General features: G+C 41.1%; 1 protein-coding gene across 1 annotated transcript in view; it reads right to left on the bottom strand.

Annotated features, from left to right (window-relative positions):
• Nucleotides 1-5,169, bottom strand: part of NARF (nuclear prelamin A recognition factor) — a 56,442-nt gene extending 51,273 nt beyond the window's left edge. Inside the window, exons 1-3 of the mRNA XM_033961180.1 lie at nt 4,905-5,169; nt 3,724-3,847; nt 1,208-1,288 (exon numbers count right to left, since the gene is read on the bottom strand). Coding sequence (XP_033817071.1) covers nt 1,208-1,288; nt 3,724-3,750 — 108 coding nt within the window. The 5' untranslated portion in view covers nt 3,751-3,847; nt 4,905-5,169. The remainder of the gene's footprint in view (nt 1-1,207; nt 1,289-3,723; nt 3,848-4,904) is intronic.
• Between the last annotated feature and the right edge of the window lie 8,014 nt (nt 5,170-13,183).

Here is a 13,183-nt window from a genome sequence, read left to right as displayed (position 1 = left end):
CTGGAATGCAGATTAGAATCTTCATATTTAAAAAGCCATGGTTTTTCACAAATAGCAGACTTTCCTTCTTTTTTCTTGGTCTTGTTGCTGTATCATGCTCATTTTTGTTTGTTTTGGATCTGCTCTTGCCCTGTTACTGTATACTACCTTGATGTTTAGAAGGCAGAATATCAACTATATCCCTGAAGATGATTCAGACATTTACATTCTTGAAAGATATGAACCAACCTTTTTCAAAAGTTGATGGACTTTAGAACGAGAGGACTTGCAATAAAGCTGTTAAGGAAGGAAACTTGAAATACTTGTTCATGGAACAAGGTAGTGAATCGGAGGGCAAACAGCGAAAGAGACTCTTGGTATTCAATGCCTTTTTATTATATGACGAGACTTGACACGATCGTGTTTCGACACAAGTGGGCCTGCCTCAGGAGTCTGGAATCAGATTGTTGATAAGATCACTATCCATCTAAGTCAATATTTTAAAAACATGAAAAATGGCTCCTAGAGCCTGCACGGTGATACTAGCAAAAAGCCTTGCCGCAATTTCCTATCATTCTTTTGGAGGAAATTATCAACAATCTGATTCCAGACTCCTGAGGCAGGCCCACTTGTGCCGAAACATGATCATGTCAAGTCTTCTCATCTAATAAAAGGGCATTCAACACCAAGAGTTTCCTGCACTGTTTGCCCTCCGCTTTCTCAGTTTTGGGAAGTTGGCATCTCCCGTTTCCTGGGACAAGGCAGTGAATGCCAGAATATTCTTCTGCAGATGCGATGGGAACTAGATCAGCAACAGAATTCAAACAGGTTTGAGATAAACACAGTAAATCCCACAAACGCAAAGCCCATCTAGGCTATCCAGATAGGCAGTCAGGATTCTACCTGTGATTCTTCAGGTTCCCCCATCATCTTTTGTATTTAGGGTTGCAATTGCTGTTTTTCTATATGTGTTGTCAGTTTATGGTATTTAGTGTCTCGCAAAAAAACATTTATAGTATGCAGTTACTAGAGAACTATCATCAGTGGTGTTAATCTGTTCCTATAATCATACTGTAGTCAGAGAGAGAAAGTGAGATAATGAACTGAAGTAGGCACAGGTTACAGAGATGAGAGGCTGGGTTGGAGGTACAGAGTGGGTTTCCCTAGAGGCCACTTGCAAAGAACAAGAGAAAAAATGCAAAGATACAATAAGAACAGAGAAATGTACCTCCGCATTTTCACTGGTGGAGCATGCTGCGTCTCCTAAAGGGTCTTGGGTGTCATCCGTTTTCTGCTTTTTACTACATTCCTGAAAACAGAGAAGTTTAAAGTCACACTATAGCTTTACCCCCAAACTCAACTGCTAGCACTTCCAGATAACGATACTGTCGAGAACTGCAGAACACTTATGATAGCTATGCTAGAAAGTGTTATTTATTAATTAGTTGCTTATTAAAATTCATAAGGACAAACATTTATATGCAATGGCAACAGTTTGATTTTGAAGTGGTGAACAGGAGGAAAAAAAAAAAAAGTACCAGTCAGGACATATGCAAAAGTAGTATGAGTAAACTAGCCAACAAGAGTGTAATAAGTAAATATTACACAGGTAAAGAGTAGAAAGTGACAAAAAACAAGCTTGGACAACTATTAGAATATTCTGTTAAAAATGTCAGCTGTTCATTAGTACTATAGTCACTTATTTAGTTTATACATTAAATATGCCACTTTTCCCCCATCAAAATAAACATAAGTCATTACAACATGGAAAAAGCAGTTTACAATATAAAAGAAAAAATAATCCATAAATTAATTTACCCTAACAAATACAGTTCATACAATCCACAAAATATTTTTTTTTAAAAACCCACACAAAAAATTTAAGTCAAAATAAAAAAAACCAGCTTAAGGGCTCTTTCACAAAAGTGCACTAGAATATAGACTTTCCTGTACACTAAGCTCAGATTTTACAGTTTTTCCCAGGTTATGCACTAGTGTTCTCATTAGCATACAGTACCTGCAAGTAGTTAGTGCTGGAGCCGTGTTAGCTGCTCTTATTCATAGAGTACTACATGCCCCTATGTTAACCATTAGCATGCATTAATCATAATGTACTAGCTAGTTAATGTCCTGTCCCAGCCACCGCTGGACCACCAGGTCTTATGGCTGGCCTGGAAGAAGCCTGCAAATAAATAATTTTTTTTTTGGGGGGGTGGCAGCTCAGCGCTGATCCAAATATAAAGCGAGTCTCCCATTTTTGGGCCTTTATTTGGCCCAAAAATCTGTTTGTATTTGAATATATACAGTAACCAACTCAGTAAAATATCCAAACAAAAGCTTTAAGTAAGAGATTGATACAAGCAGAAGCCTATTAAATAACCTTGTCTACGCCCTCTAAAAATCAGCTTTTCTTCCGATGGATGAAAAAATTAAAATCCAATAGCCTTCATATTAATATCATTAAAAAAAAAAGGATTTTAGACTTTTCATTGGTTGCCTTTTATGTTAAAAAAAATGTTGGGGAAAGTTGGGGGCAATCTAGCCACCTCCACCCCTTCCCCAACAAGAAGTCTGAGACAGGTAAAGCAGACATACAGGGCCAGATTCAGTGAATGGCACTGAAAAACAGGTACAATCAAAATAACTTAAAAAAACAAAACAAAACAGAAGGACCACACATATATATTAATGGTGACCACTGGTTGAATAATCTCTCACAGAGGATAGGAAAAGCCTAAAACATTTTTGTAGCTCTTTCTAGCTCCTTTTTCAGTCATATGCATAAAAAAACCTCTCCTCTGATATATTTAATAGTTTTGAAATCCTTATTCTCTTCTTATATATAGCTTAAATCAGGGGTGTCCAACCTGCGGCCCCGTGAAGTATTTTGTGTGGCCCCAGTCGAGAGTGATGCAGTGTTTTCCTCTGCTGCCCCCGGGTATTTACCATCTTGCTGGCTCTCTTCTCTGTCTTGCTGCAGCGTTTGCACATTTGGGCAGCCCCAGAAACATTTTTTTCAGCCACTGCGGCCCAGGGAAGCCAAAAGGTTGGATATCCCTGGCTTAAATACTATGATAGTTTCAATGATAGCTAAATGATACTGTGGCAGTATCAATGGCAGCTAAATAGCAACACATGCATTAAGGGGAAAAAAAGCCCACTCATCAGTGTAGAACTGTCCATAAATTTATCTCAATAAATTAAAGACAGGTGCCAGAAAAGTTGGCATTCGGGTGCCCAAATTTGAATGCCATTTATAGAATCTTGGCGATAAAGGGCGTTTTAAAACAAGTTTCAGAGATACAGAATGGAGAAAGTAGCCTTCGCCCTCAATAAAACAGGAGTTGTTAACAGTGAAGTTTTGCTCCCCAGCTACCATCAAGGCTTCAGGACATAGGAAGTTCAGAGATCTAATGAAAAGTGCACACAGAAAGCCTTCAGAGTAACATTAGATAGCAAGACTTGCAAAAAGAGCTCTCTTAACTCTCCAAATGGAGAAAACAAACGTGCAAATAAAAACAAAGAAGAACGTGAAAATAAAAGAAGCAAACAGAATATACTGAAATACTTAAACTAGATAAAAGCATACACTCAGAGCAGAGACTTCCAATAAGACTCCAACCATTTAGAGCCAGAAAAGGGAAAATCTTATACCTCTACACAGATTGCATTTAGAAATAGGATTTATTAAAAAGGTTTAATAAAAAAAAAACACAAAACAAAACAGAACAACCAGAAAGTTACCTTCTTAGTGCAATTTTCACACTTCATTTGTAGTCCTCCTTTGCTCTTTTTCAGATTTAAAAAAAAAACAAAAACAATAGACGGGCAATTGTAAAACCTCGACCAACTGCTACTTTCCTTTGTTCTAACAAATAAAAATGAAAGAAGAGAATCAGCTCAAGCTTTGGTTTTTATCCCCAACCGCCAACTCTAACCCAGCCCCACTCCCCGCCTGTTATGAACCAAACGCCACCCCCTCAGCACCCGGACCACCTAGTCAAACGTCACTTACCGGAACCAATGATAGGGCCGCCCCAGCCATCCACCCTCAGCCAATCAGGCGGGGCCAGGGCGGAGCTCGTCCGTGTCACCATGTACGATAAATAATATCACGTGGCTGCTTACTACAGCTGGCTGCGAGGGGCTTTGTTTGCGGCTCTTAGCGGCATTTTACCTATGCAGCGCGAGACAAACCAGGAAATTAGCCGGGATGCGCCCTCTTTCCCCGAAAACTAATTGCTAATATCGAAAAGCACATATGTAATTGATTTTTTTATATGGTGTTTTATTCAATTGATCAATAAGTATATTATTCTCGTCTTAGCTTGACTGCTGGTCTATAAATGTGCTAAAGAGAAAAGGTGCAAATGTTCTTCAAATGCTCCTGTTTTATCCCCCCTACCCCAGCAGCACTAGTATCTCCCAAATCAAAGCTAACCCTCGCCACTGCCATTGACGCTTTGTTAAAGACCAGAGGTCAAATTTGAACAAAGTAAATCGGTTTCGCCCAAACTATAAATCGACTATGCGGTGAAATAAAGCGATGCACCACAACGAGTAGGAAAATTAGATCGCTGGGAATTAAACGCAGCGTTTCTTCCTTCATGCTAGTTATTATAACCGCTTGATCCTTTTAACATTTCTCTTTTTGCAAAAATTGCTACGATTTTCTACGCCGAAGATAATATTTGTAACCGCTGCCCGAAGCGATAATACAGTAATTAGGAAACCAGTACCTGTTTTCAAATATTAGAAGCTAGGATTAATTTTGTTTTGCCAACATTAAACTTGCAGACACAGGCCAGGGCAAGCAAAACGTTTTAAATTTAAAATCTAGTACTGTTTTTTTGGGGTTTTGTTGTTTTGGTTTTTTTTTGGGGGGGGGGGTTGCTGTTGCTTCTTTGTTTAATAGCTCAATTTACCTTAGCAGAAATGCGTTGTTCTAAAGCTCTCCCGAAAATTGTGCAGTCTTCCTTCGGTTTCGTTGCAGAAACCGGGTGATCTGCACCGGAATGCCCCGTGCTCTTCCTCTTCCTGCGGTGTCACGCTGTCTCAAAGCAAGTCCTCCCCTTTGCCGGCGTTCATTGTGAACCTGAAAGAAGTCACGTAGTCGCAAGCACGGGGCTGCAAGAGACAGCGCCACAGTGGTGCAAGAGAATGTGCTACACGGCTCCAGTGAGCGAGACTGCCTGTAAAACGAGCCTAACTGGTACACTGACGCAACCGCTAGCTAAAGACTACAATGAAAACCCTTCCTGTCACTCACAGCGACCTGTGCATTCAGAATGCTGGAGAGCGGAGATCTTCTGGTTGTTAATCTATTCTAGAGACTCACATAGTCTGAACTCTCAAAGATTATATCAGAGATTCCAACAGTCATAGAATAGCTGCAAAACGTCACACAGGCTCGTCTAGATAAATGCAGAATACACAAACTGAACGCTGGGAAACAGCTGTGTACTGTGGTGAAAAGACAGAGCAATAGTGAATGTCTCCCTAGGAAGAGGAAATAGTGCAGCTGCATTTCACTTGATATTATTTCTGACCAACATTGTCCTGTGGGCTGAGAACCAGGAAAGATATGGTTCAAATCACACTACTGCACCTTGAGGTTCTTGAGTAAATCCCTACCAGAGTAAAGAAGATGATGAAGTGGGATTAAACGGAATCTTCCACAAGTACAAATCACCCCACTTTCAGTTTTAACATCACATATATTTGTGGTGGTGAATAAAAAAGGGGGTTTCTGAGACCCTATATCAGGTCTTGAGCAAGTCACAAACTTTTCACTACCTCAGGAAGTAGATGAGCCCTCCAGAGTCAGAAAAATACCTACAGGACGTGAATGTAACTGGTTTTGAGCTACTACTGAAAAAGCATTAGCTAAATCCCAAATCCCTTCCTTATCTGCCACAGGGGCTCCTTGGACAAATATTACTGAAGCTACACTTCAGGGCACTTGGTGCTGAGTGGGCTTGCTGCTTTGCATTGAAATAAACAAGATGAAAAATGCACACTGACAATGACATAAATGCCACTTTTCCCTGTTTCTCTGTTCACTGACTTATGCATGTCTGTGTAGCAGATTTTGTTGAAACAGCCCTGAAAGGTAGCAAAAGTGTGGGCTGATAGGAATACTGTAGTGCAGGGGGTCTCAAAGTCCCTCCTTGAGGGCCGCAACCCAGTTGGGTTTTCAGGATTTCCCCAATGAATATGCATGAGATCTATGTGCACGCACTGCTTTCAATGCATATTCATTGTGGAAATCCTGAAAACCTGACTGGGTTGCGGCCCTCAAGGAGGGGATTATGAGAAATCTACGTAAAATAAGAAAATTCTTCGACCCAGCACAATTCAGGCTAATTGTCCAATCCCTAGTCTTAGGTCTACTGGACTATTGCAATTCCCTCTATCTACCTTGTCCTGCCAACATGATAAAACAACTTCAGACTATACAAAACACTGATCTACTCCCTGAGAAAATATGATCATATTACAACTGCCTTCCTAGACTCTCACTGACTACCTATGCAAGCACGAATTCAATTCAAATTCTACTGTCTATTATTCAAAGCATTAAACAACTCCGCTCCCCCCCTATCTAAACAACCGCCTAAACCAGATCCTCACCTCAAGACAAAGAAGAACTCCGAACCCTTTTGCCTTCCCTCCAATCAAGGGCACTCAGCGCAAAAAGATGTTTGATAACCTTCTGGCGACGCAAGCAGCAAAACTTAACCACTCCATCTCCAACCTGTTGACGGCAACGGGCGACTTCAAAACTTTTCGAAAAGAAATCAAAACCCTACTTTTCAAAAAATTTATCCAGATATCTTAACCCAACCCTTCCCCCTCCTCCTAGATAAATTCTCCCCCAAAACCTCCACTTAAATAATCTCTTCCTCCCCAAAACACCAACCAAGTATTCAGATCCCTGAAATGTAACGTAATCTTATTTGTACTCTAACTGTAATCTATTTGTTATATCACACAGTAACGTACAGTCAATTTAATATCCAATTTGCAAGTTCTTCCAGAATTAATCCAGGTACCTCTCCTCCCTTGTAACCAAAAAAAAAACAAAACCAACCCAAAACTGTGGTAACTTCACTGGAAATGTCCAGTTAGCTCTTTTGTAATCCGCCTTGAACTGCAAGGTATAGGCGGAATAGAAGTCCCTAATGTAATGTAATGTAATGCTAGTGGTTTTAGGATGTGAGTAACTGATATTCATCTACTGTCCTGGAGCAAATTTAGCTGTTTATCTTTGGATGTCAAAATATAGGTAAAAGTGTTGGGGTTTCTAAAGGTATTGGGAATGTGTGTGTGGGGTGGGGGGGGGATTGGTTATCAGATTTTCCTGAAGGAAAATATGGACCCCATGGCCACCCCCCCAGACCCGCCCAGTTCCACATGTATCATGCCCCATTCCGCCGCCCCAGCCCCACCCTCAGATGACATCTGTGCATGCGCATATATGACACAATTACATCACACGCACATACACATGACATCACCCTGTTGTGTCCATGCATGCGTGGATGCCCCTTCCCGACACGATTTTGAGGGAAGCTTTTCAAAACCCAAAGTCCAAACCCCTGGACATGTCTTCGAAAAGGTAACCATACTTCTGAGGGCATTGTGCAAAGGTGAAATAAGGACAAATAAAGCTTTCTTTTTGTCATAGATACAGAATGAGAAATAGTCTTAATAAATCAGCCTAGAGGAGCTGCACTAGAAGGGGAGAAAGGGGCTTCACCCTCAATCAATATCTCAGGATTCAACTACTTTGTCTAACGCTGCACATGACTGTCAGAGTAAAAACATTCTAAAGCAGTAACCTTCTGAGATTTGGCTCTCTGTTGAAGTAGTTATCTGGACGCCTGAGGTTGAATCAAACTGTCTTTGTTTTAAATTTGTTTTGTCTGTACTGAAGGACACATCACTCTTCACTGGCCTGAGAGAAAGAATCATGCTGGTTTGGTGGAAAGGCAGGTGTATCGTTACCACAATCCATGTTTGATACTAAGGGCTCCTTTTACAAAGGTGCGCTAGCGTTTTTAGCGCATGCACCGGATTAGTGTGTGCTAGCCGAAAAACTACTGCCTGCTCAAGAGGAGGCGGTAGCGGCTAGCATGCGCTATTCTGCGCGTTAAGGTCCTAACGCGCCTTCGTAAAAGGAGCCCTAATTGTCAGCTTTGTTGTCACGCTCATTAAGAGATGCCAAGGGACACCAAAGACCGAGTCAACATGCAAAAAAAAAAAAATCTTTCATGTTCTCCAGAATAAAGAAATGTTGGGATGCACTGGCAAGATCACTATCATGAACACTTCTCTATTATCACTGCTGCTCATACTCTGTACACAGATCTAGGCCATCACTTTCCAGTGCAGTCATTCTAGAAACTTTCACAATAGTAAATGTCATTTATTATTTAGCGTGTCAGCTCATATGAGACAACTGACAAAGTCTTGAAGAACTCAGAATCTGTGTTTGAGGACAGGGCCATTATCTTGCTCAAGGCAGGGCCCGATTAACACTATAGGGCCCTAGGCAAACATATTTGTGGTCCCCCCTACCAAGGACCTCCTCTCCCACCATTATTTCAGTTGCCATTAAGTAGCAGAGTATGATAGCAGTAAACAGTGTGTAAGTGAGCATGGGGACTATGCAAGACCATGCTTTGAATGGCGAAGCCTGATGAATAGCACTCGTGAGCAGCCAAGTTACCCAATTCAAAAGAGAAACTCAGTCCTGGATTTCCGCAACCCTATCCTGGTCCATTATGGAACCCGAAGTCCTGGATTTCCGCAACCTTATCCTGGTCCATTATGGAACCCGAAGTGCTGATTTCAGTTGGTGGTATCAGGGATTACAAATAGAACATTGATTTGGGATATAAGTTCAAAAACAGGACTCATCAGAAAGTCTCCCTCCTGGAGCTGGGTAACTTGGCAGCTCTGCAGCAGTTGGCTGAGAATCAGGGAAGTCAGGCAAGTACCATATTTTTCGGTTTATAAGACGCACCTGACCATAAGACACACCTATGTGTAGAGGAGGAAAAACCAAGAAAGGCTGTCATCCATCAGGAAACTGCGCTGGACCACCGCCAGTTAAAAAAAGGTGGCAGGGGAGGTGTATTTGCTCCATAAGACGCACCCACTTTTCTACCCCCTTTTTGGGGGTGGAAAAAGTGTGTCTTATGGAGCAAAAAATACCAGAGATTAAGGGTGGACTGCTCAAGAGTGAGATTTAAGGACAATGTGTACAAAATATAAATTTACAAAGTTTTACAAGTGAAAAAAGGTTTACAAACAGAAAAAGCAAAATAAAATATTTAGATTTGTTTTTTAATGCTTCTGAAAGGATACAGGCAGAGTGGAGATAGTAGTAGGATACTGTTCAAGTAATTTGCCCAAGTAATTTAGGCCCCCTTTTATCAAGCCGCATTAGGGTTTTTTTTTTATTGTCGGCTGCTTTGGTAAAAGCTCCAACGCTCACAGGAATTCTATGAGCATCAAAGCTTTTACCACAGCGGCAGGCAATAAAAAATCCTAACACAGCTTGATAAAAGGGGGTCTTAATAGTTATTAGGGTAAATTCCTTGGGCTGAAAACTTCTTTCTGCTTAGTTTGTGCACAAGTACCAATAAGAACATAAGAAGTTGCCTCCACTGGGTCAGACCAGACCAGACCAGACCAGACCAGACAGGTCAGACCGCTCCCGCGGCGGCCCATCAGGCCTATGACCTGTGAAGTGGTTCCTGACTATTCCTATAACCTACCTCTACTTCTATCTGTACCCCTCAATCCCCTTATCCTTTAGGAACCTATCTAAACCTTCCTTGAACCCCTGTAGCGTGCTCTGGCCTATAACAACCTCCTAATTTGCCTATGGCTTAAAAAGGCTCTGGCTCAAGATCAAACAGTGAATTGTAGGTGGGGAAACTGAACCAAGGTTGCCATGTTTGTAGCTCCATGTTCTAACAACTAAGCCAGAAACCTATGTGCACTAGTACTAGAACTGAAAAAAAAGAAAAAGGACTGTTTGCAAGGAGGGCAAGTGAGACGGGTGTCAAACTATGGAGGGGGACACATCATCATTTTGATTCAAGCTGTGAGCTTAAGACCACAAAAATTAAAGGGAAGGGGAGAATAGTGTGCCAATTCAATCCTTGCCTGGGGTGCCATTTTGTTCAGCAACTGCCCTGTATAATAAATGTTTCTCTGTTTGTATATATATTTCACAAGAAGATGATTCAGTTTCTTTCCAGCCTTGGAGATGGGTAACTTGTCCGCTTTCAGGGTTTGCTCTCAAATAACATACATAAAATATCAACCTAAGTGGTGGTAGGCAAAACTTGGCAGTTTTTTTTAGACAGAAATGGACTGAAAATGGTGTTACCTTTTAGATCAAGGGTAGACAACTTTGGTCCTTAAGGGATTCAACTAAGGTTTTCAGGATTTTCCCAATGAATATACTTGAGATGTATTTGAATGCATTGCCTCCATTTTTGCAAATAGATCTCATGCATATTCATTGGGGAAATCCTGACTGGGCTGCGGCCTTTGAGGACTGAGGTTGCCCAGTTCAGTTTTAGATTAATATTGGGGAGATATATTAATATCTTTAAAACTGGTCTCTGTTCATACTAATTTACTCATCTTAGCTTTATTCATATGATTTATTATACCTCTGAAAAGCTTTTCAAAATAGGGTAGAAGGATTCTCTAATAACACATTTACCCAGATTATTCTGGAAGTTTAATTATCAAAATCTCAGGGGAAAATAGGAGGCCTGAAAGTTAATGGGGAGGGGGGGGGGAGAGAAAAGGGTGGAACGCAAGACTGAAAAATTTCCTAGAGTACACTACTTACGGTAATTCCTTTGCACCAGCCATGGGGATAATGTGTATCAACTTTAGCAACCGCAATTGTTTTGAAAAGTTGACTCACTGGGATGCTTCTTGCCCATGTAATTGCATTGTGCAGTGTAACATACATTTCTGGAATATCTTTTAATAAACAGACTATCTTGTTTGTGTGCTGTTAGCAGAAAGGAAGCTTACTGAGTCTTCATCTGCAGGGTGTGCTCCAGCTGGGTGGGCCAGAAATGCATACACTAGCCAAATTAAATCTCTGACTGTGAAAGCATAGGGGAATCATGTCTTTGGTGGAGGTCTCATGTTATTATGTTGTGGTTCCTCTTAATGCCCATATTTTTAGTTCCTTTCACAGACAGAAACATATTAAAGGCTCCAGATAGTTTTATCTTATCTTTGCAGTGCATGTTTTAAAATACTGTTCTTAGAATTCATGTTTATACAAATTCTTTTCCACTCTAAAAATGTTATTGAGGTTTGTATACTTAAAGGCAGATTGGAGACGTGGAGGTAGACACATTCTACTTAGGTAATGCTGAGTAGTTAGAACAGACTCAGACTATTTGACCTGAAATTATTTCTACCTTTGACACAGATGAATGCATTCATTTGGGACACTTTTCAAGCGACTTATAGGGGTTTATAGACACAGAAGGAATCCAATCAAAACTTGAGAGGAGATAGATGGGGCTAGGATTACAATAGGAAACTTTTTTTTTGGCTATTGACAAATGAAGGGGTCTTGTGGTTAGAGCTGCTGCCTTAGCCCCTGAGATTTTAGGTTTGGTCCTAGTGCTACTCCTTGTGACCCTGGGCAAGTCACTAAGGCTTGGATTCACTAAACATAATTGCTAATATCGACTGGAACGCTGTTGGCCAATTCTCTGGCCGACTGTGGAAAAGCAATTGATGATTCGCGAGGAGGTTTGTTGTAATCTCTGTCTCTCTTATCTGATTGATCAGTTGTAGAGAGACTCACTCATGCGCAAAGCAGGTAAAGAGAAGCCCAAACAGCTGAGAGGCAGCTGTTCGGGGCAGGAAATCTTTTTTTTATTATTTAATGGACAGATGTGCATGTGTTACACACGCACAATATCTGCCCCCTCCCCCAACAAAAGCCTTCCTTGACGTCCCAGCACCAGTAACCAACACCCCCCCCACACACAGCGAAAACAGGAGGAAGTGGGCATCCCTCCTGCCATGCCATGCCATCCCCCCCCTTTTATAAAACTGTGAAGTGTCTTTTAGCGCCAGCCGTGGTGGTAGCAGCTCTGATGCTCAGAATTATATGAGCGTCAGAGCTGTTACCACCGTGGCTAAAATCCACACTACAGTTTTATAAAAGGGGGGAGGGGTTAGTTTGTGATGACATTCTGTATTCTGTGTGCTCGAAAGACATGGTTTTCTGTTAGGATTTACGGTGTAGGATTGATCTGTACTGGCTTGTTTAGTTTTACAATGGGTGTATTGATGTTGTACTGCTCACTGCAGTATGCAAGATGCTGCCTTTTCCTAGGTACTCATGTGTGACGTGTGGCTTGTTACTAAAAATCATGTTTTTCGTACAGATGGGGGGGGGGGGGGAGTGCCAAAAAAAATGATCTCCTCAGGTATCACATATGCTAGGTACACCACTGGTTAAAAGTCCACTTTTTTGAAGTTACTTTCAACTCTTAACTCCCACTCACTCTTAGATACCTATACCCATTGTTGCATTCCTTCTACCAGAATCTATCCAACCCTGAGATGTCCTATCCAAATTAGATTGTAAGCTCATCTGTGCAGGGACCATCTATTGAATGTTAAATGTACAGTGCTATAGAAATGATAAATAGTAGTAGCAGCAGCCAGGCCTGGGAGGAGGTAGGTGGGGAGTTGGGAGAGCCAGTTAAACCTGGATAGACTCCCCCATTTGAGAAAAATCGTCTGAGCACCTGGACAGACCTCGAAAAAGAGGATATGTTTGGGTTTTCCTTTAAGTAATCCTAGGAATTGGGTTCTATCATATAAAATATGATAGAAAGATAACCTCTCTTCTCAAATTACTCTCTTAAGAATTAGAAAATGGAAGTCCTTAAGCAATTATATTTCGTTAACTCAGGAATAATTGTCTTTATTATTATTTGTGTACTTTAATATATGCAAGCATGTAAATGTTCATTGTTATCTTTCTGTTTATGAATCTTTTGTAAAGTAACCACTTAAAACTTAATAAATATTTGAAACAGAAAAATGCCCCAGACAAACCACTTCCTCCTCTGCCCTCGAACTGCTCAGGCTCAAAACGTCCTCTTACCTACCAACGATCCCAGCATGC

This window comes from Geotrypetes seraphini, chromosome 10, assembly GCF_902459505.1.
Source record: "Geotrypetes seraphini chromosome 10, aGeoSer1.1, whole genome shotgun sequence".
Taxonomy (NCBI): domain Eukaryota; kingdom Metazoa; phylum Chordata; class Amphibia; order Gymnophiona; family Dermophiidae; genus Geotrypetes; species Geotrypetes seraphini.
This window is presented reverse-complemented; position numbering and strand designations above follow the sequence as displayed.